Here is a 23,917-nt window from a genome sequence, read left to right on the forward strand (position 1 = left end):
TGCACAGTGTGCGAATGAAATGACGAGGCGTCTGGAAATTATTCCAAAGCTAAAGTACGCACGACAGTACGATTCTTGAGGGCGAAACATCTATTTGCATACAGGGTCGCTGTGAAATTCTGGTAATGTGTGGACCAAATGCCAGCCGTAGTTAAGTGGTGCCAAAAATTTGAGCAAGGCTCTACAGACGTGGGGATGCTGATCGGGAAGGATGGCCATGGCCATCGTCATCAACCAAAGGCGACAAAGTGCAGGCAATCGAGGAACTGACTAGCAGCTATCGCAGATTTTTCAACACTGAGGACGCTCTCGCAGCAGTTATCGAACGCTTCTGTGACCAAGCACCGGATTTCTATGGTCGAGGAATTAAAATGTTCCGATCATTGTTTACACAGACTTGGTGAATATGTTGAAGAATAGTGGCATATATCTGTCACTTTGAAATGTAGTGCAGCATTCAGTAAACTTACTTCGCCTGCCAGAATAACGTGTAATTTACTTTTTGAAGTCACCGTGCAACAACCCTCCCAAAGATATTTACCAGCAAGTTGGGGCGTTAGGTGTCAACAACTGTCAATTATTGTTAGTCAGTTACTGGCCCGCGTTGTCCATATAAGCCAAAAACTATTTCTTAAGGTAATCAAAAATTTTATAGCTACATGCACAGTTTGTGTTTAGTTCGATAATGCTCCTTCCAGTTGCTCAAATGAGATGGTTGATCTGGAGAAAGAAATAACATATCAATTTACAAGCTAAGTGAGTTCAGGCAGCAGCGATGATTGATTTACATCTACATCTAGATCGCTGCTCTGCAACGCACTCCCAATTTCAGAATATTTCTTTAGCACTCTCGAGAGTCGAACATTTAAGTCTTCCCGTGTCAGCTCCGATTTCTCTTATTTTATGAAGAGTGTCAGTAGTCCCCATGCACGTTTTCACATTCGGAGGAGAAAGACGGTGACTGAATTTTGTTGAAAAGATCTCGCCCCAACGAAAAATGTCTTTGTTTTAATGATTGGCATCCCAGCTTACGCAACATATCCGTGGTACACCTCTCCCCTATCCAGCTGTAATACAAAACGATCTGCCTTTCTTTAAGCTTTCTCGATTTCATCCGTCAATACCGCTGAGCAGTACTTTACCAGAGGACGGACAAGCGTAGTGTAGGCAGTCTCTTTAGGACATTTGTTGCATTTTCTAAGCGTTCTCCCAAACATAAGGCCGTCTTTGGTTTGCCTATCCGTTTTAGTACTCACGTGCGAGCCCTCACACTTTTTATTATTTAGGGTCAATCGCCACTTTCCGAACCATACAGATATCTTGTTTAAGTCATTTTGTAATCCGTATTGATATTCTGATCAATAGACTGTAAATGACAGCACTATCTGCAAATTATCTAAGAGGGCTGTTCACATTGTCCCCCAAATTGCATATATGGATTAGGAACAGCAGTGCGTAAACACTTCTTATTTATTGGAAACATGTTCCATCACAGTATTTGTAATACCACATGTATTTACTGTGTGTGTGTGTGTGTGTGTGTGTGTGTGTGTGTGTGTGTGTTGTGTAAAAGGGACGACCAGGCTTACCGTCCCCACGGATCACCATCAACAGTATCACATGCCCTCACTTCATGAGACACTACGGAGACATTTGATATTTAAGCCAGGAGACTAACGCAAAGTCTGGTAACCAGAAACTTTACGCCACCACCTTTCCTCCCCTTGCCAGCCAAATACTGGCAGTGAAAATTTTTTCCTCCGCCAGGATTCGAACCAGCTTAGTCGAGCGCCACCGTACAAGTGTGCGTTAGCCACCTTTTTTCCGTCTTTATACTAGTCATTTATTCGGGCGGGTGTTACCTGACAACTCTACAAATTGGTCGTCGAATACTTCACTCAGTTTTTTTATTCCAGAGGGCAGGTAGCCCTCTGACGGAACGCGCTTAGCTACAGTGCCGATGCCACCTCGGGCATGGTGGCGGTTAGAGAATGCCAGGTATCACTACTGTTTCACACGACGACTTCCCGTAAAAGTTACTATGAACTGTGTTGTTGATAATTCTTCTGGGTTATATGGCCGTGGTCCATGGAATTCTTCAATTCCTAACGTTTCGCCCAATACTACGTTGGACGTCTGCCGACTCGGCAGGACTCAGCAGGACCAGCCATACCTCTGAAGATGTCCAACGTAGTAGTGGGCGAAACGTTAGGGATTGAAGAATTCCATTGACCACGGCCATAAAACCCGGAAGAATTATCAACAACAGTACCATCCGGTCGTGAAAGCCTTCATTGTATACAATGAACTGTATCCTTTTTGACAGGAAATGAGTTGTTATGACAAATTTTATGTCAGAAATTTATGAAGTAATAATAAATGTCGTGTGGCTAGGGCCTTCCATCGGGTAGACCGTTCGCCGGGTGCAAGTCTTTCGATTTGACGCCACTTCGGCGACTTGCGCGTCGATGGGGATGAAATGATGGTTAGGACAACGCAACACAACACCTAGTCCCTGAGCGGAGAAAAATCTCCGACCCAGCCGGGAATCGACCCCGTGCCCGTAGCATTGACATTCTGTCACGCTGACCACTCAGCTACCGGGGGCGGATATTTATGAAGTAAGTCAGCTGGAGAGGGAGAATGAGACACGAAGGACTGCAATCGTGGGCCGGAGCAGAATACGGTGCGGTCGCAGGTGGAGGGTCGGGTGCGATTCTGGAGAGCGCAAAGCGGCGGCCGGCGGCAGATATGGGGAGCAGCTTATGAGCGCGGCCTCGGCGCCGCCCCTTCTCCGCCAGCCGAGGAATTCCTGGCCAGGGTGCGCGCGCACGCGTGTCGCTTCTCCACTCCTCCGGCGTGCTCTTCTCTTCTCCATCCCGGAGCGCAGCGCATTGCCCACCGAGTGCCTGTGCCGGCAGCAGCAGCCTCCGTACAGCCAGAGGTGAGCGGTCGCCGCTCGAACCCCGCTGCCCCCGGCACCCGCGCCACCGCCGCCGCCGCTGCCGCGCCTCGCGATAACAATAGCAGAGCACTGACTGCCGGCCCGATCCGCTCACCATCTGAGGTAAAAGCGAACCCGCTGACTAACCCAGCCCACCTGACGATCGCCAGCGCTTCCGGATCTTCGACGGGCTACGCGGCTGACGCAGTGCAACTTTTTCTGAGAAGGCGATTCAGCTAGATAACCTCAGTGGGTCGCTGATTAACGTTCCAGTAATACAATGATTCTTAAGGCGCTACTTTCCGCTTATAGAACAACGTAACACGCAACTCACCACTTTCCTTACGCTTGAAATTGGAGAATATACTTAAGTGTTTTATACGTCCCTGCAAAATGTTTCATGAATAACACCGTCCTCGTTGCTCGGTCGTAATCCGTTGATTTTAATTCGAAGTACACGACATGTTTCAAACTTTGTGTCCGTTATCAACTGTCTTCAGCATAAAAGTGAAATAAATTATGAACGATTACACTATATCTGTAGGTTTAACCTAGATAGTGAAGACTATGAGAGTGTGAAACTTAACGGCTGCAGAATCTTCGTTAATGTTGTGGTCATCAATCCAAAGACAGGATTAGCTTACCAATCTAATCTCCACTTTTCGTCAGCTTGTGTCATGAATCTCTTTTCTTCTTAATTTCATTCACTACCTTTCCATTAATTATTCTGTGTACCCAGCCATTATTCAATATTTTTCTGTAGTACCACATTCTAAAAGCCTCTATTCTCTTCTTGTCAGTACAGGATTATCCTCCAGACAAGTACTTTCAGAAACGACCTCCGAACACTTAAATTTATGTTCCATCTAAGCATACTTCTCTTTTCCAGAAAAAGTTTCTTTGTATTGCCAGTCTACATTTTATATCCACTTTCTTTTTGCTCAATTATTTTGCTTCCCAAATAGAAATACACATCGACTACTTTCAGTATCTCATTTCCTCATCTGATTCTCTCCACATCGGCAAATGTAATTCGAGTAAACTCATTACGTTTGTTTCGATTTTCTATTCCTAACTTTACATTCTCCTTTCGAGGCGCTGTACATTCCATTAAAATTGTGGTCCAAATCCTTGGCGTCTCTGAATTACAATTTCATCGGCTAACCTTAACATTTTTATTTCTACTCCCTGAAATTCAATCCATTTTAAAAATTCCTCCTCACTTCATTTAATACAGCAAAATAAAAAATCTGAATCGTAGTACTTGCATTACATCGATGTGTCATTGCACATGGGTTAATACCCTTAAGCGTAGAGTGAAGCAAATATGATTACACTTTGACAAACCAAATCGATTCTGACAATGCGTAATTTCACCTGCTACAATGCGTGCATAAGATCTACTTACACTAGAGACTTTAAGTAATACTGATGCAAGCATGGCATTATTCAATAAAGAAAGTATTAACGATTACAGTTAGGGTTGAGATGCGATTAAATTTCAAGTCCTACGCTTGCTGCTCTCCGCTATACGTTTCAGCAGGCGAATCAAATGATGAAGATACTCATATTGAAAATTAATCAACAGACATACATCGCCCATTCACCGAGAAATTTCAGAAGCTTTCTTTTCTTCAGTCGCTGCCTGTGGCGATAACTTTCCCTTCATTTGCAGTCGTGACTGCTTTCGCAAGTAAAACGGATTTGTGGTTTTTGATAACGGGGCGCAAAACCGAGCGAATATTCAGTATTATCTGAGAAAGAAATGAAGATTAAAATTTAATGAGACGTTAATGTCGAAATCATCTTAGAGGCAGCGCCTACTCAGCTGAACAAGGATGAAACTATGTACTGATCGTGCTTCGTTATGGAATCCATTTCAGAATTCGTTTGAACCGGTATAGCTGAATCATGGAGAATCTAAATCAAGATTTGAACCCAGCGACTGCCGAGTAGAAGAAGAGTGTTGTCTCTAACGCGTCACATTACTTCGATGATTTCTCTGACCACAGTTCTTTGTAAATAATACGTGAAGCTGCTGCTGCTCGCTTATATGGTAGCTGGTTTGCTTTAAATACTACGTGCACATCGTCTGTTGGTACAATGAACGGGTTCCTTTTAAAGTGTGTCTCTCCAAGGTGATGAGCTACAGAGTTTTCCCTCTCTCATTTCATCATAACTCTCACTTCCACACAAGAAGTACTTCCCTGCGTACGCCTCTCGTCCGATCGTCTTTCTCAAGAGCAGATAAATTTACTGCTCGTGCGATTGTTTGGTGGTACTATTGAACCACGCGTAGGCTATAATTGCTCGAACTTTCTTTAGCCATAAGGAGAAAAATTTGAGAAGTAGCTGCTCTTTTAAGTTATTTACGACGAACGCTAAAAAAACAAAAAAAAAAACAGTTTCTTGAAACATAAGTCGTTAAACTGAAGTTCTAGAGGAAAGGTAAAATACAACTGCCAGAAAACTGCTAGAAAATATTAGACGTGAATTTTATCGTAACTTCCAGAATAGCCGGGAAATGAATCTGCAGTGTACGACTAGAACTGTCTGCGGAGTGATGCGTCTCTTTCGTGTACTGTTGTCAACGAATTAAATGGAATCCGCATTTACTCTTTTTCTATTTCAAGTCACCAACGCTGTTAAGACTGAAACAAAAACCGGATGAATAATTTAACGTTTCATATGACTAAGATGAATTTTTTTGCAAGTTTTTTGTCAGATTGAACCAGAATGTTCAGTAATCACATCGTTACACACTTGACTTGTTTCAAGAAATCATGTTTCCGTCATCAGGCAAACCTATTACAAGAATCTTACCAATATATGCAAGATGAATAGAAGCGAACGAAGTCAGACCTCAATGAGATTTTCACTCTGCAGTGCAGTGTGCGCTGATATGAAACTTCTTGGCAGATTAAAAGTGTGCTCCGGATGGAGACTCGAACTCGGGACCTTTGCCTTTCGCGGGCAAGTGCTCTACAAGTCAGTATTTTGACACTATAAAAATCAGACTGAATCTCATTTTTCGGCTTAGTAGGTCTACCAACAATCTCTAGCTTTCAGCTGCTCCGCCATAACAACCGAACAACCTGTCTGAGATAGTGGGAGGGCAGCCGACGCTGGTTCAGTCTCCCGTCCGTCCATCCAGATCTGGGATTTCTCTTCAACTGCATCGTTGGCCGGCCAACGTTTTACTGCTGTGTGATTTGTGGAACTGCTGGATGTATGTCCGTTTTGATGGTTATAGAGAGTGAGAATAAAGTATTTTTGTGATTAAAAAAATATATTCCTGTGTAACTGGGTACACCTGTGCGATTTGCTGCAAATGGTAGCTTAACTTATTAAGTTTTTATGGATACACGTGCACATGTTTACGCGTGTTTTTTTCTTTTTTTTTTGGGGTGCTTTCCACATGAGGCTTTCGTGTACCAGTATACACTTCTACATCCACTGTGATACCATCGGTTACAGATATTTCAACAATGGTGATTGTTTCAACAAGATGGTGAACTACTACACTGGGAGTCATTTGTTTGGTAGTTCTTGGATGAAACATTTTCGGGCAGGTAGATCGGTAGAGACGGTTCAATACCATGGTCATTGCGATCACCTAAAATAACCCCTCTTGACTATTCTTGTGGAGTCATGGATAAAGTAATCAGTTAATCAGTTCCTAATGTGCAATTTCATAGTATGAATACGAGACATTGTCGAGGTGGTGACAGCAGAGATGCTGGCAAAGACATGAAAAGAAATTGTGTATCGCCCAGACGTGGAAGAGTTAAGCTACCATTTGCAAGAAACCGCGCAACTGGCTCTAGCATAACTTTTGAGAAATAAATTTTTATAATCAGGGAAAGACTTTATAACACCCTGTACTCAACAATCATTTAAAATCTGCGCAGTAGTGAAAGCAAAATAATAGCACGTGTTGAGAAACCCAACAGCAGCCAGTATAACAGAATTTTTATTTTCGCCTTTATTTCTTTAATTTTTTTAAAAAATGGCCGGTTTCGGTTCAAAATGAACAAAATTTACATGCTACGTCACAGGAAAAGATCCTGCCTGGTGGTCGATGTCGAGATGACAACTTATCCGAGAAATTCACATGTTATGCCAGAGGATAAAATCCTGTCACATAGCGGGTAATTTTTTCTGATAAGTTGGTCTACTCTTGTAACTCAGACTACGGGATCTGATTATGGTTCGTGTAGAACCGAATTTGGTCATTTAAAAAAATTAAGGCCATCGAGGTGAACAATGAATGGAATTTTTTACAACCAGTGATTGCGTGTTTACTCTAAGTTCATTGTGTCAGTTTTTGCAATGGTGGTCAGTGCGACCTGGTGTTATCATCGCTGAGTGATCGGGTCCGTTGCTCGAAACGCCTTGGAGCCACTAGCATATTTGAGACCCCGTTCCGTATGCTCGGGCTTTTGGTACCTGTGGGAACAAGCGGACGGTATCCGCAGCCAACTTTGGCAGGTGGTCAGTGGGAGACAGAGCCAGGCGTCGAGCAGAAGTTTCGCGACGCACCCCGCCGCCACGTGCGACCACCCTCCGGCGTGAGTCACGCCGCCCCCAGCGCGCCCTATAAATGGCGACGCATGTAACGCGACCGCCCCGCTGCCGCTCCGCCCCCGCAGTCGCGCCGCCTCTAAGAATAGCCCCCCGCGGCCGCCGCCGGCACTTCCGAACGACGACTGGTCCCGCGCGCACCACGGATCCGGCCGCAAACGCCACAGCACCGCGACAGCAGCTCAGCACCGCAGCAGCGCCACAGCTAGCTCCGACCAACGCCCCCTCTTTGTGTCCGTTTCAGTCGAATCGTCGTCGTCGCGCCGAGTGAAGATGTCTTCCAGCGTGGCCAAGACCACCAAGTCCTACTCGTACCGCTCGACCGGCGGCGGCGGCGGCGCTGACGTCAGCATCGAGTACAGCGCCGACCTGAGCGCGCTCTCCCGGCTCGAGGTGAGTGCTGTCACAGCAGCAGCGAGGCCTGTCAAAGCCACAGCGGCGGCGCCACCCCCACCATTCACTGCACCAGCCACAGGGACTCCACGAATGTCAACACACATGTCTGATATGGAACCGAGGCAGCTTGAATCCTCGTGGAGAGAAATGGGTATAGATCCCGAAAGGCTGTCAGTGGAATTGTATAGCGTATACTCACGTCTCACCTCACCTCACTTTCCGATTTAGCTTCCCCCACCAGTATACTGTACCGTTGACGATCTTTCATGCGTTTCATCCTCACCTATGCAATTTTTGCATGGATCTCCTCCCCTCCCACATTCTACCTCTCCTTCCACTTACTTGAAATCATATCGTCTATATTGTTTTCCATATACGTTTCTCCTCTTTCCATCCACATCCTGATCCAGATGATAATCTTCTCACACATTCTTAGACACCTGGAACACATTCGCCAGTCTCCTACAAAATCTCCTCCCAACTCCCAGGGTGTCCATCACCCTCGGGAACCCCCACACACTCCATCTTCTTTTCCAGGTTCGTTTCGACGGCCTTCTCCAACCAGACGACGACATTATTCCTGAGACCTACCCATACTCTCAACTATAACCTATCCTTGCGCTTTCAGACAAAATTTACACCACAAACTAGAGATCTCCCTCAACTGTCCTGATCTTGACTCTTAGCAATGTTTTCTCATATCATTTCCTCTCCAATGTCAGCTGCATCAAAATACCTCACCTACAGTATGTTACCGGTAGTACGCATCACCTTCCTCCTCACAGGTACAAGGCCACACTGTCTCTAGCATCTCATCACGCTCAAGACCATTTTTTATTCCTATTACTTTATTCAGAAGTGAAGACAGGGTTATTTCCAACGGATCCACCCTCAATAAATTTGTAAATAATGTAGATGGGGAAAAGTCGCTTCACTGTTTTAATTGATACAGTGTACCATTTTTATAGTTTTCTTGCATATTTCACAGAATCTAATGCACTTTTGGATCATGCCATGATGGGACTCATATTCCATTAATTATTGCTATTACGATCGCAGACGTATATTCGAGTATTATATCCTTTACTGGCCTTTATGTTTTCCACCATCTGTTGCTAATGTTCAAATGTAGTTCTTATGAAAAGTAAGAGGAACCAGATTTCTTGCTCGTCCTCCTCGAACCACCAATAGAAAAGCTAATTAGCCGGCCGAAGTGGCCGTGCGGTTAAAGGCGCTGCAGTCTGGAACCGCAAGACCGCTACGGTCGCAGGTTCGAATCCTGCCTCGGGCATGGATGTTTGTGATGTCCTTAGGTTAGTTAGGTTTAACTAGTTCTAAGTTCTAGGGGACTAATGACCTCAGCAGTTGAGTCCCATAGTGCTCAGAGCCATTTTTTGAAAAGCTAATTTTGTGAGAATGGATTTTATAGACTTGGAGAAGGTAATGTCCTCATGAGAATAATTTCAGCCCCCATTCAACTATTTCGTTGGTCTCAACAATTCCATTTCCTGAACCAGAGAATCCAAATTGAAATAAAAAATTCCAAGCCCGTGCACGCCAAGGTCTGAGTTGTGTAAAAGGTACTCATTCGGTATTTATTATGCCACACTCAAACAATTTATCTGGTTGCACGAAACAGGTTCCATACAACAAAACTCTCCTTCACGTGTAATTACTTAGTTACTCAGTAGCCATAATAAATAATGATACATAACAAAACGTTAGCCGGCTGACTCCGTCAATAGTTATGTGCACCGTATAATATTATATTTAGTCCCAATCATATTTCACTGGAAGCCAATATCGTGCACAGAAGTAGCCGTGACACATACATTTTTCATTCTAAAAAAAAACACATATTCATTGACCATATCTCTACATTGAATTAGTATTAACTGAATACATTAATTCAATAATAGCTACAGTGACAACGATATTACCTTGTAAAAAAATTATTTTCATTCCTGCGAATGGGAGCGGTGGCAATTGAGATAAATACTTAAATGACAGGCTACAAAACCAAATGGCTGCGGAGCAGTTCTCAGCCTGCCAGTCTGTTCCAAGGCATTATGAGTCACTTTCCGCTTCTTTTACCTTTGTCAGTTCTTTTTTGATGTGATAAATGACAAATCGTACTGTGGTTCAGGGTGTAAGTTAAACTGTTGGCCCTGCTAGAACGGATGGGTAAATCAGTTCGAAGTTTAGAGGAAGGTAAGGGACAGCACCTCCAACAGGACAATGTATTGCGCGGCCCCTCCCGCCGGAGGTTAGGTTCGAGCCCTCCTTCTGGCATGGGTGGTGTGTTGTTCTTAGCGTAAGTTAGTTTAAGTAGTATGTAAGTCTACGGACCGATGACTTCGGCAGATTGGCCCCTTAGTAATTCATACACATTTGAACACTTGAACAATGCTTACTATATCACTGTGGTGTCCAAACCAACCTTCATGCTGAAGACAATTTTATCTTTTCTTTCTTTTTGGGTGGGTGGGGGAGGTGGCATGAAATATGGAACGTAATGTCGTTGGTCATACTGTCAGGAAACATCCTTGCATTCGCCTGGAATCATTCGGAAAGTCTGTGGAAAACCGTGTCACGATGATCTCTCAAAATAAAATTTAGACCTCCTCCTAATATTGCGATGTGATTGTTCAGTATCGCAAAAATCTGCAAATATTACTGGCCCACTGAAGGAGATTTAAAGGCTATAAGTATATTCTGCTTGGTATGTTGTGCTGATCTTCAGTCCGAAGGCTGATTTGATACATATCAACGTGGAAGTCTGGCACGTGCAAGTCTTTTAATTTCTATGTAGCTACGGTAATGTACGATCATTTCATTTGGACCTACTTAGTGCAGTCAAACCTCAGTCTCCCTCTACAGTTTAACCCCCTCCCCCCAAACGGATCTGTCCTTTCAACCCATCCCTTCTTTTAGTGAAGTTCTGCCACAAATTTCTCTTCTACCCTGTTCGATTCGGTATCTCTTCTATAGCTTTCCGATCTACTCATCCTTCCATAGTTATCAGAACTACACATTCTTCTCCAGCACCACATTTGAAAAGCTGTTATTCCAATCAAGGCTTCAGTTCAGACTTTTACTCTAAGTACTGACTAGAAATGGGAAAAGTGCATTTCATACATTTCCCCCTCATTTTTTCCTAATGGATGAAAAACTGATGTAATACGGGAAAACTGTCAAATATTATAGACAATATAAGAAACTGGTGTTTGTATGTATCTACGCAGTCGCACCCACCCCATATTACAACCAGTTTTTAAGTAACTCGTTCATCCGTTCATTATGTGGATTTTTAAGATCATATGTTGCAAAATGCGTCAAACTTAGTTACCGGCAGGGACGTAGATGTTGTTGCAACTCTACTCAGATTTCAAACGGAAGTTCCGGTTCATAACTTATATGGAGTATTCGCGATTTCTGTCTCTGACCACGAAAGAGCCAACTGAGCAATCTGACCAACAAGATTAACTGTCAAACACAGCTGGCCGGTGTTCCTCTTCAGCCAACAGTCTTCACATGAAATGATACCCTTCACATGACGCTAAACGACAAATAGCTACTATAAAATATAAACAACCAGATAGAAAGATCTTTCAGCAACCTTAGGCATCTGGCAGGATTTGCATTGTTTCACCTCAAATAACTGTATCTATAAATCTGAAAATATTTATACCAACTCTTACCTTCACTAAAAGGTCTTCCACACCTGCTCTTACAAAATACAATTCGAAATTTATCTCAAAGTACGTAAAACTACAAGTTTCTTCCTCTATCAGTAAAAACTATAGGAAACATTAAACTGCAGTCGTATTGTATGATAAGAGGGAGCATGCTTTCAACGGACTCAGTAATTTCATATTTAAATACAGTCCAGTTTTAAATGTTCTATACCGTGCTAGTGAAACGTTATCGTGGTTTTCATAGTTTTTTTCCTGCGTAAATAAAAACTGGTAATGTACATAACCTGCCAATTTACTTTCGAGGCACATTGGAAGAGTAGTTTTGAATGCTCTACGTAACTTATGAAATTTTCCCAAGCCATCTTTTTTCTTCTGCCGCACACGTGAAAACTAGTCACGCGGTTCTATAATTTCATTGCTGATTTGCACAATTTTCTTTTTGATATCTTCGCAATCATTGTATATTAAATGTCTGGAATCCGCTGCTATTATCTTCCGCCATTCAAGTGGGTTACTTCATGCGGGCTGCTTCTGTCCACGACTGACTTCCTTTTTATAATGGGGACAACACCTCATTTCCGGTCTGCCCAGCGGTTGGAAAACTTCCGTGTCAACCTCCGCACTCAGTATGCTGTGTGTTCTAGAAATCTTCATCCAGTATCTAGCATACGTCATGATCTGTAATCTTGGGTTTATAGTAATTGTTGAATATCACGTACGCAGCTTAACTTCTTTATTTCGTACCGCAAGATCGTATCTTATTCCCTTAAAGTCAGTACTGCCATTAGACTGTTTTTTTTATTTACAGTGTTACATTTACACTTAAATAATCATGGTTTCGGCTTCAAAGTGCCATTATCAACTGTTTTGAGTGTTATATTGCCATCTTCGGCAATTTAGTAAGTGTAAATGTAACACTGTAAATAAACAACAGTCTAATGGCGGTACTGACTTTAAAGAAATATATTATGACTGTGGCCCCACATTATGAAGAAATTGTTAAGTATCTTATTGCGATCGGTCTAATTCTTAGAACCTTATAGGAAATCCAACTGTTCAGCTGGTGTTCAGCTGGTCTATTGTGAAAGTCTCCACTTTCACATTATACAATGCATTCTCGTCACATAAAATACCTGAAATTGCCCTTCACACTGTGCAGCGGATGTTTATCCAACGTAGGCAGTCTTAAACAGCGTCTTCATCCTCAAACTTGATACATAAGAATCATAGCAATTCAAAATATTTATCCATTTCGGCTACGCGTTCACTACTTTATTCGGGTCTGTAGTTGAACCATTTTTATGCTCATAATAATGATCGGCAGGGATTATTCATGATGTCGAGAAACTAATTTTTTCCGTTCTTTTTGTGTTGTTACCAAAGGAATACATTTTAACGCAATGGTCGGGTATATCACAGATTGAGGTGTTTACAGGCCTAATTATTAGGTGTGATGGCACCTTAACGATTGCGTTTTTCTACATCTACATCCATACTCCGCAAGCCACCTGACGGTGTGTGGCGGAGGGTACCTTGAGTACCTCTATCAGTTCTCCCTTCTATTCCAGTCTCCTATTGTTCGTGGAAAGAAGGATTGTCTGTATGCCTCTGTGTGGGCTCTAATACACAATACTTCGATGTAGTTTTATTTAGTTACTGTAAGTGATGGCCCTCGACGAATTCGGTGTTATGCTGCTGAAACATTCCCCTGCAGCCGGTTTGCAGTCCATGTATCGTATTCGTCTAGACAATCAATGTAAGTTCAAAATGGTTCAAATGGCTCTGAGCACTATGGGACTTAACATCTTAGGTCATCAGTCCCCTAGAACTTAGAACTACGTAAACCTAACTAACCTAAGGACACCACACACATCCATGCCCGAGGCAGGATTCGAACCTGTGACCGTAGCGGCCCCGCGGTTCCGGACTGTAGCGCCTATAACCGCACGGCCATCAATGTAAGTATTTTTTGTCGACCAACGCAGTAATCGGAATAATGTGTACCTGACATTACCAGAGTGCGAACCGATATATGTATCTTATGTGGTAGACTATCTGTAAAAAGAGAGAGATGGCGCGTGAATTTAACTATAAGATTGTACTGGGTAAAATGCGCGGCTGAGATTTACTTCTAATGTCTACAGTAATTTTGCTGTATTTGTCCTCCGCCTTGACCACCTTTATGCAGCTGCACGCAAACTTTTATTGCTTTCTTTAATGCAGTAGCAATGAGGTCTACATATTGGTACGTCATCTTCGGTCCCAAGGTTGGATTGACGAATCTCTGCACGCTAGTCCATCCTGTGCTAGTGTCTCCTTTCTGCGTAAATACTGCCACCTACATCTATTTGAAACTGCTTATTGTATTCTAGCTTTCGTCTTCCTCTACAACTTTTACATCTACATCTACATCTACATGGTTACTCTGCAATTCACACTTAAGTGCCTGTCAGAGGGTTCATCGAACCATTTTCATACTACTTGTCTACCATTCCACTCTCGAATGGCGTGTGGGGAAAAAGGAACACCTAAATATTTCCGTTCCAGCTCTGAGCCGGCCGAAGTGGCTGAGCGGTTCTAGGCGCTACAGTCTGGAGCCGCGCGACCGCTACGGTCGCAGGTTCGAATCCTGCCTCGGGCAGGGGTGTGTGTGATGTCCTTAGTTAGGTTTAAGTAGTTCTAAGTTCTAGGGGACTGATGACCTCAGCAGTTAAGTCTAATAGTGCTCAGAGCCATTTGAACCATTTTTTTTTCCAGCTCTGATTTCTCTTATTTTATTATGATTACTCCCCACTCTTCCCTCCATTCTCAAATTAACCCTTCTCCGACGTCTCAGGATGTCTCTCACCTATTTGTCCCTTCCTTAGTAAAGTTGTGCAATTACTTTAACCTCGATTAAATTCAGTACTCCTGCATTCGTTATTCTGTATACACATTGCCTTCAGCATTCCTCTGTAACGCCATATAAGTATGCAATTTTCGAATCCTTTTCTCGTTTTGACTGCCTCCGAACGTCAGCAGACATTAAGTGTCTGCGACAACTGTACACAGAAAAATCGTTGCATTACCCTCTTCACAGGCTTTTAACTGTAAACAATACGAATCGATTTGGTAAATATTCTTACAAAAATATGTTAGCTGTTATAGATAAGTAAGTTCGTCACACGTTGCGAACTAAACTAAACAAATACTACGTTTAGGCGTAAAATTTTCCAGTTTAACAACAACACCGTAACATTTTTTTATTATGTTCTAAAGTGAACAGACACACAGGAACGATAGGCACACGAAATGTGCATTAAGTAAATCGTGCCGTTCAGTAGAGTTCTGCAGCGAAGAGCTATTTCCTGAAAGATAAATTTGGTTACATTACTCAGCAGTGAAAATACGATGGAAATTACTATCCGGCATTTTAAGGAGTGATCTCATATGCCCGAAATATCTGCGGCACGACATGAAACTCTTCCATGCGATGCGCCTTCTTCCCGTTGATTCACAGAGCACACTTGCACGAGACAAAGAAACGACGACAGGCAGCGTGGGCAGTAAGAGCAAGGGAAGGGGCGAGCGCAGGCAGAAATAGACACGCACTGTGGGCCAAGCCCGCAGAGGCGGTGTGGCGGTCGAGGGGCACCTCTCCCAACAGTGCACGTCAGACGTGGTAGCGTCACAGTCATTAGGAAAAAAAGTTCACGAAACTCAAGCTAATTCACTACACCAACTGGGAGGAAGGAAGATTAGGGTTTAACGTCCCGCCGACACCGAGGTCATTAAAGACGGAGCCCAAGCTCGGATAAGTTTAAGGATGGGGAAGGAAATTGGCCGTGCCCTTCCAAAGGAACCATCCCTGCATTTGCCTGAAGTGACTTACGGAAATCACGGAAAATTAAAATCTGGATGGACGGACGTGTATTTGAACTGCCGTCCTCCCGAATGCGAGTCCATTGTGCTAAAAAAATTTACTTATCACATGCAATACTACAACGTGTAGAGGAAATCGTTATTTTATGATCTTATCCATTCAGCTTTCATTTTACACTACTGGCCATTAAAATTGCTTCACCAAGAAGAAATGCAGATGATAAATGGGTATTCATTGGACAAATATATTATACTAGAACTGACATGTGATTACATTTTCATGCAATTTGGGTGCATAGATCCTGAGAAATCAGTACCCAGAACAACCACCTCTGGCCGTAATAACGGCCTTCATGCGCGTGGGCATTGAGTCAAACAGAGCTTGGATGGCGTGTACAGGTACAGCTGCCCATGCAGCTTCAACACGATACCACAGTTCATCAAGAGTAGTGACTGGTGTATTGTGACGAGCCAGTTGTTCGTCCACCATTGACCAGACGTTTTCAATTGGTGATAGATCTGGAGAATGTGCTGGCCAGGGCAGCAGTCGAACATTTTCTGTATCCTGAAAGGCCCGTACAGGGCCTGCAAGATGCATGTCCTGCTGAAATGTAGGGTTTCGCAGGGATCGAATGAAGGGTAGAACCACGGGTCGTAACACATCTGAAATATAACGTCCACTGTTAAAAGTGCCATCAATGAGAACAAGAGGTGACCGAGAGGTGTAACCAATGGCCCCCATACCATCACGCAGGGTGATACGCCAGTATGGCGATGACGAATACACGCTTCCAACGTGCGTTCACCGCGATGTCGCCAAACACGGATGCCACCATCATGATGCTGTAAACAGAAGCTGGATTCATCCGAAAAAATGACGTTTAGCCATTCGTGCACCCAGGTTCGTCGTTGAGTACACCATCGCAGGCGCTCCTGTCTGTGATGCAGCGTCAAGGGTAACCGCAGCCATGGTCTCCAAGCTGATAGTCCATGCTGCTGCAAACGTCGTCGAACTGTTCGTGCAGATGGTTGTTGTCTTGCAAACGTCCCCATCTGTTGAGTCAGGGATCGAGTCGTGGCTGCATGATCCGTTACAGCCATGCGGATAAGATGTCTGTCGCCTCGACTGCTAGTGATACGAGGCCGTTGGGATCCAGCACGGCGTTCCCTATTACCCTCCTGAACCCAACTATCCTCATGTCAGCACGTTGCAGGTGTCGCCACCGGCGGCAACCTTGTGTGAATGCTCTGAAAAGCTAATCATTTGCATATCACAGCATCTTCTTCCTGCCGGTTAAATTTCGCGTCTGTAGCACGTCATCTTCGTGTTGTAGCAATTTTAATGGCCGTAGTGTATTACTTCTGTCATGAGCTATGTTAAGTACACTGGCTTCATTTTTAGGACCTATGACGATTTATACGATCGAAATTCGCAGGATATAAAAAGATTTTATCAAACACGAGTCTAGTCTGATGGTCGTGGGTTTCTTTAAACATTTAAAAGCTCTGAGACAGCTCTTATACAATTCGCTGGAAATCTGGACTAGTCTCTCGAACGAACATAAGGCTGCGCATTGAGTGCACGCAACTTTGCCACCTGGCGTGCTATAGAAAATACGCTTATTAAATCTCTCGAACAGTAAAAACTGCTTCTGATGCTTTATAGCAAAGAGTTTTTCTAGTGTAATTAGTGAATTATTTTAACGCGTAAATAAAAAGTCTATTTCATTTTCAACCTATGGGCCCTCTAGATGTACTTGGAGGAAAACAATGTGATGGTATCCCGCCAGTATAACGTGCACGTCTTCGCCAATCTATGTTGCTTGGATCATCAACCCTAAGACTACTTTGTTGCATTTCTATTTCTCCATCCCAGTCGCTATCGCGTCTCCCCCCTCCCACACCCAGGTTTCAACAATGAGTCAAGTACTGATATACGCCAAACTATTCAGCCTCTTTGTTTCGCTATGTTCTTCATTCAACTACTTCTTCCTCACTTGGTCGCTGCAGGACGTCTTCATTCCTTACTCGAACAACCCATGTGATCTTCATCAGTCTCCAATACAATAACACTCGTGCATTTCAGAGCTCCCCAAACTGATACATATTCACAATTTGGGGTGCGGGGATAGGTGATTGGGGGGGGGGGGGGGGCTGCTGGGTTGGTTTATGACATTGATGTCATTCCACCCCTAGGGATGGAGGTGGCAGTAGCAGCAGGTGACATGTAGAGCATAACTGTGGGACGCTTGGAGCAATGTCAACCAAAGTTTGTACACTATATGGAAAAAAATGCTAATGAACTACGACGCGGTGACGCACTTAGGGCGACTAGAGGTGGAGGTTTGGGTAGGGGAGGGAAATGAGTGAAAAGTAAGTCTAACTGTAGAACCAATCTTAGTACACATGTGTCTTACTATCGGCGAAAAAATACTGCGGGACTTACACAGTTCCAACACCCTTACTTCTGGGGTTGGGTCGGAAATCAGTGACATAAGAATAAACTATATCACGACCTTGCTTTCTTATCTGTACACTCTATCTATACCTATAGGAGGCACGCAAATAAATTAAGTTTGATTTTACACTACAGACACGTTTCATTACTTTTCTTAGTAAAAGGTTGGGTCAAATAAGTAACTGGACAGCACTAGGTGATCAGCTGTTTCTAATAAGACTTCCACTTTAATTCCTCGTATCTACTTAATCCATTGTTACCATTTTACCGGTAGAAATGGTTTTCAACGTTAATTGCATTTTTTTCCACGTCATGCATCCAGAAATGCTGTTTTACTTGTGAGACGACTCTTCATGGGTCGCGGAGAAAACTAAATAGCATAACCAAGCAGTGACGCAGCAGGTGAACTGCACAATGCACCATGAATGTTCTGACGTTCCTAAATACCGCTCTGGTGCACTTTAAGAGCTGCCCTTCGTTTCAACGTTGCATTGTTGATTTTTGTTAGGTATCTTCTTAGGAGTACAGTTCGTACATACGTTGTTATTGCTGTGACTTCTATATCGTCTTTAGCCCGCATCTCGTGGTCGTGCGGTAGCGTTCTCGCTTCCCACGCCCGGGTTCCCGGGTTCGATTCCCGGCGGGGTCAGGGATTTTCTCTGCCTCGTGATGGCTGGGTGTTGTGTGCTGTCCGTAGGTTAGTTAGGTTTAAGTAGTTCTAAGTTCTAGGGGACTGATGACCATAGCTGTTAAGTCCCATAGTGCTCAGAGCCATTTGAACCATTTATATCGTCTTTTATTCCTTTCACATAAGCCAGATTATTGAGCCGAAATACCCCGAGATGGTAACTCTGTGCCTCCTGTCACGACAGGGCGAAGTGGCGCAGCAGTCAGACACGTGACTCGCATTGGGAGGACAGCGGTTTAAATCCCTGCCCGGCCCCCTGGTTTAGGTGTTCTGTGGTAGCCCTGAATCGCTGAAGACAAACTACACAATGAAACACACATAACAGTGTGCCTTCCCATACGAGCTCGTCATCCGTCTCTAATGACCTCATCATCGACGGGTCATTAGGACATCAAGCCCTGACCCTATCTTTCTTCCTTCCTACCACAAATAAAGTAAATAAACGGTTACACTGGCCCAAGTACCTCTCACATTTTCTCAGCAGACACAGTTTTGAACGTAGTCTGCTCGAGTGACGAACGTTGTTTACTTTCAGCTGTAGCTGCAAGTGACGAAATATCATGTCGTAGACGAAATAATGCATTGTTTCCTGGGACACCATCTGTCGAAATATGGAGGCTTGTTCGATTGGTCTTACAGTTTGCCTCTTCTGTTATTATCGTACACTTTGGATCATACTTTTTTCTTATTTGCTGCCCCGTTTCTTTGGTATTCTGTTGAAATACTTTTTCTCGAGTGTATTTCCTATAGTCAGGTGGAACTCTGAAACATAGCATAATTTTCCGCTGTGATTTCAGATATATACGACATACCAGCGTTCGCTTTATTTCGCTTTAGTACAATTTCAGAGTAAAATCAGACAAATCACATGCTTCTTTCAGAATCATAGAGTTAATTAGTTCCAGTTATGCACCTCTTCACAAAATATCTTTCATTCAGTCAACTGAAAATTTTCAAAATCCTTTTTACCGTTCTGTCTGATGTGCACTTTTTATCTATTTTGTTTTATTAGATTACGTCTCATCCGACTTTGGCTTGAAACCACAGTCTTGTGACCTGCATACGAGTAGATGCTAGATTTGATGATATAATATTCTCTAGGTTTATGTCCCAAACACATAATCAGCCAACATATGGTAATTAAAAATATTTTTTCATGTCATCAGTCTTATAAATGTTTTGATGCTGACCCTTATGATTACCTCTCCTGTATCAACCTCTACATCTAAAAGTAGCACTCAACTTCAGTTCTTTGTTGCAATTGCTCTAATTTCTGTCTCGCCTACAAATTTTGAAGTTTACGGCTTCCACTAGTAGAACTGAATTTATTCTTCGGTGTCTCGTCACGTGTCCTATCGGCACGTCATTCAGCCTCTTCTTCTAAACGCCCTTCTCCAGTTCTTCCTTTATTCGTCTATTCTGCGGAGAATGCCATCATTTGTTATCTTATCGGCCCACATAATTTGCAGTATCAACACCTCAGCTCGAATATTTCAGTTCTGTTGTTTTTAGGTTTATAATAACAATGACAGTAACAGTAATATCTTTCGTCTTACATTGGTGGCAACTGCAGTGACACAAAAAGTGTTAAAAATAACAGTAAGCGTAAATTTCTTTATAGTAGAGTTTCCGTCTATATCAGTTTCTCATTTTCTTTCCCTACCGCTCAGTGTGTGTATGTATTTCTGATGAAAGACAAGGGCTGCATGAATGGGGAGCACACGTACTAACAATAAAGTACGCAATTACTGGTTTTTGAAAGTGGGAATCAACTGCACATCAGAACTACTTGCAAGTATTTTTGTTCTTATACTGCTGCAAGACTCCATTTACTCCACAATAGTTAAGGGACTGGGTTGTTGAGCTGTCCTTAGAAACTGCTAACCTACTATGTTACCAGTCGACCCAAAAAGCGACGGAAGTTACTCTGCTGGCACCCTGTAGTTACATCAGTTTTTAGTAGCTCCTTTACTCAGGTACATTCGATAGCTCTTTTCATGTGGTCCGCCTACCTCTGTTTTGAATAGCAGTACGCCAAGTACCCTAGAGTAGTCAATGAGAAAATACCCTAAAGAGCTGACCAGAAGGTACACGAACTAGCTCATTTGTGTGGCCCGAAACCCTTAATGACAATGTGAAAATAGTAGGTGACGTAAAAATACATATGAAACGATTGTAAATTGTTGCTCGGAAAAGCAAGGTACTTCGTAAGTATCGGCATTCATAAAGCAAGTTTATAACAACAAAACGTATTCCCCACATCAAGAAGACGTGCAGCCGATAGCACCTGCTACCTGAGGTTTGCCGCGTGGCGTGTGACCGGCTAGAGCTGCCAGCTGCCTCTCCGCTTACCCAGTCCTTAAAGTCACCTGCCGAATCGGCGCTACTTCTTCTGCTTCCAGCGGCTGTTCAGTCGTCCTTTTACTGAACTGAGTCGTTCAGTTGCCTTAAATTCGTTGGAATGTCTGAAACAATACTCATTTTTAATTCATACAGAAGATAATATCTCGCAGAAAACTGTTAGTAACAGTCTCTAGTAGAAAACTTGTTAGCGCTTATTGAGCCCCATTCCCTCTTAGTCCCTCCGTGCATCCACACACACACACACACACACACACACACACACACACACACACACATACACATACACATACACACACAGTGAGAAAGAGAATTAAATAGAGGAATACGTTGAGACAGAAAACCGTTTCTCTAAATTATCTTTTCGAGAGTTAAATTATACATTCCTGACGCTGCACTTACCACATGGAATTTCTGAAGTAATACTCCTGAAGTGTAATGCTCTTGTGATAAAGCTGATGGTGCTTAGCCTTGGGATCATTCTAATGTCTGTTTAAATTTCTTTCCGTGTAAAACCTATGTGCATTTTCGCAATCCTCTGTGCTGCATTGCGTGAATTGAAACTGTTATTTCATCAAAGCATAACGCTTTTTTGATACGGTGCTATATTTGAGAACAGCAATATCTGTCGTTCGCTTCTTATCGTTTCTCTACTGAAATGGTGTGATTCACATATATGTTTGCTTCCACGTTACCAACATAAGCAATCTACGTATCAGTAGTTCACACCTGACTTTCGTGATACAACACTTTGACAGACAATTCCCTTTAGTCGAAGGCCTGTGGCTGGGCTGATCTGGCTCCACACATGTTTCGGATTAGACCAATTGTTGATAGTTGTTTACTCTATGAGGTATTTCGTTATTGCCTCTCAAAAACATTATGCTGCATCTGCAGAATTATCTGTTTTACTGTGTGACTACATTTCACTAATTTAAAAAGAATATTCACTAATATTATTTTGCTGCTACCTGCTGTACTATTCTACTATTCTACACAAACACACACAGAGGAACACACACACATACACACACATGCATACACACACACAGACAGTGAGAAAGAGAATGAAAGAGAGGAATACATTGAGATAGAAAAATGTTTCTCCTAATTATCTTTCCGAGAATTAAATTATACATTCCTGACGTTGCCCTTATCACATGGAATTCCTGAAGTAATACTCCTGAAGTGTAATGCTCTTGTAATAAGGCGGATGGTGCTTTGCCTTGGGATCGTTTAAAATCCGTTGCTATCTGCTTCTTGTATAAAACTTTTTGTTTCCCTTAAAACTGTATCAAGAACGTAACTGCAAATAAAGTTGCGGCATTCAGTTCGAAGACTGGTTTGATGTAGTTCTCCACGCTAGTATCACCAGTGCAGTTCTCTTCATCTCTGTGTAACTACTGCGACGTACATCCACTTCAACTTGTTAACTGCAGACAAGCGTCGATTTCCTGTATAATTTTTACCCTCCTACAATCCCTCGCCCCCACTACAACTCATTACAACTCATTGATAATTTTGGATGAGTCTTACCATCCTATCCCTTCTTTAAGCAAGTTGCGCCATTTTCTCTCCCACTCTGTCCACATTTAAAATCTACATTAGACTACAATACAGACAAATACATACAGGGAAACCTCGTGAACACTTAAATTTACTACTGATGTTAACTTATTCCTTTTTTTAGGGGAAAGCTTTTCTTGCTATTGCCAATCTACAGTTCCTCTCTACTTCTTCTGCCATCAGTTATTGTGTTGTACACGTAGGAAAATTCGTCTGCTAGTTTTCGTATCTCATGTCTTAATCTATTTCTCACAGCTTCACCTGTGTTACCTCGACTACATACAATCAGCCTTATACTACTTGACTCAACGTTCATCTTAGAACTTCTTAAGACACTGTTCAATGCGTTCAACTGGCCATTCTAGCACTTTTACATCTCTAAAAGAACTACGTCATCGGCAAACCTCTGACTTTTTATTTCTTCTCTCTGAACTTTAATTCCTTCTCCCATCTTCCTTTGATTTTCTTTATTGCCTTCTCACTGTATAGACTGAATGAATTACAGGTTAATTTGAGAGTCTGTATCTCTCTCTCTCTCTCTCTTCTCAACTATCGCCTCAATTTCATGTTATTCGTCTCATAACTTCAGTCTAGTTTCTACACAAGTTATGAATAACCTCCGCACCCTTTATTTTATCGCTGCAACTTCTGTCTATCTTCTAAGATATGATATATGGTCAGTATTCCCTCCTACGATCCTACGTTTCTCCTAAACCCAAACCGATCTTCATACCAATTAGCGTTTACCTGTTTTACTACTCTTATAGAAAGCATTTTTATCAGCACTCTGCAACAATGACTTACTACACTGATGTTTTGTTAATACTCATCTATATAGTATTATATACGTTACATACAGAATCAGTTCAATATTGTGCCGTGCATAACTGTCATAATTTCAGTATGAAAACAATTTAAATTTCTACTAATATAATCCAACTATAATATATGAATTTTATTCGCAATTACTGAATCTTTCTGGCGTTAGCTGCATTGGGTATGAAGATATTACCTATTGGTGGCACATGAAAATGTGTGGGGGACCGGGACTGAACCCAGATTTCCCGCTTATCGCAAGCGGTCATCTTAACCACTTCGGCTACCCGAACACGCTTCCAGGACCGATACAAACTTCCGAATGTCGTACTGCCTACGAACGCATTGCTCACAACTTTACTAGGATTCCCGCCACAGGGTTTCAAAAAGACAAACGTATTGCTAGTTAGTATTAAGATCGTCATTTTGCACGCCGAGGCTTGAAATTCTTAACAATGTCTGAAGAAACAGACATTGGTGACGATCTTGCGACTGTACTAAATTTATAAAAGTTATTCGCAACTGCGGACCCTTTCCGACATTAG

At 42.7% G+C, this 23,917-nt stretch overlaps 1 protein-coding gene across 3 annotated transcripts in view; it reads left to right on the forward strand.

Moving 5' to 3' along the window:
• The window catches only part of LOC124612272 (paramyosin, long form), a 185,073-nt gene that overhangs the window by 40,489 nt on the left and 120,667 nt on the right, over positions 1–23,917 (forward strand). For 2 of the 3 annotated variants that reach the window (XM_047140369.1, XM_047140368.1), the window contains exon 2: positions 7,773–7,921. In XM_047140369.1, the coding sequence (XP_046996325.1) occupies positions 7,773–7,921 (149 nt within the window). Of the gene's footprint in view, positions 1–2,794; positions 2,945–7,772; positions 7,922–23,917 lie in introns of those variants that run through there. The other variant, XM_047140370.1, reaches the window with a different exon arrangement.

This window comes from Schistocerca americana, chromosome 4, assembly GCF_021461395.2.
Source record: "Schistocerca americana isolate TAMUIC-IGC-003095 chromosome 4, iqSchAmer2.1, whole genome shotgun sequence".
In the NCBI taxonomy this organism is placed as follows: domain Eukaryota; kingdom Metazoa; phylum Arthropoda; class Insecta; order Orthoptera; family Acrididae; genus Schistocerca; species Schistocerca americana.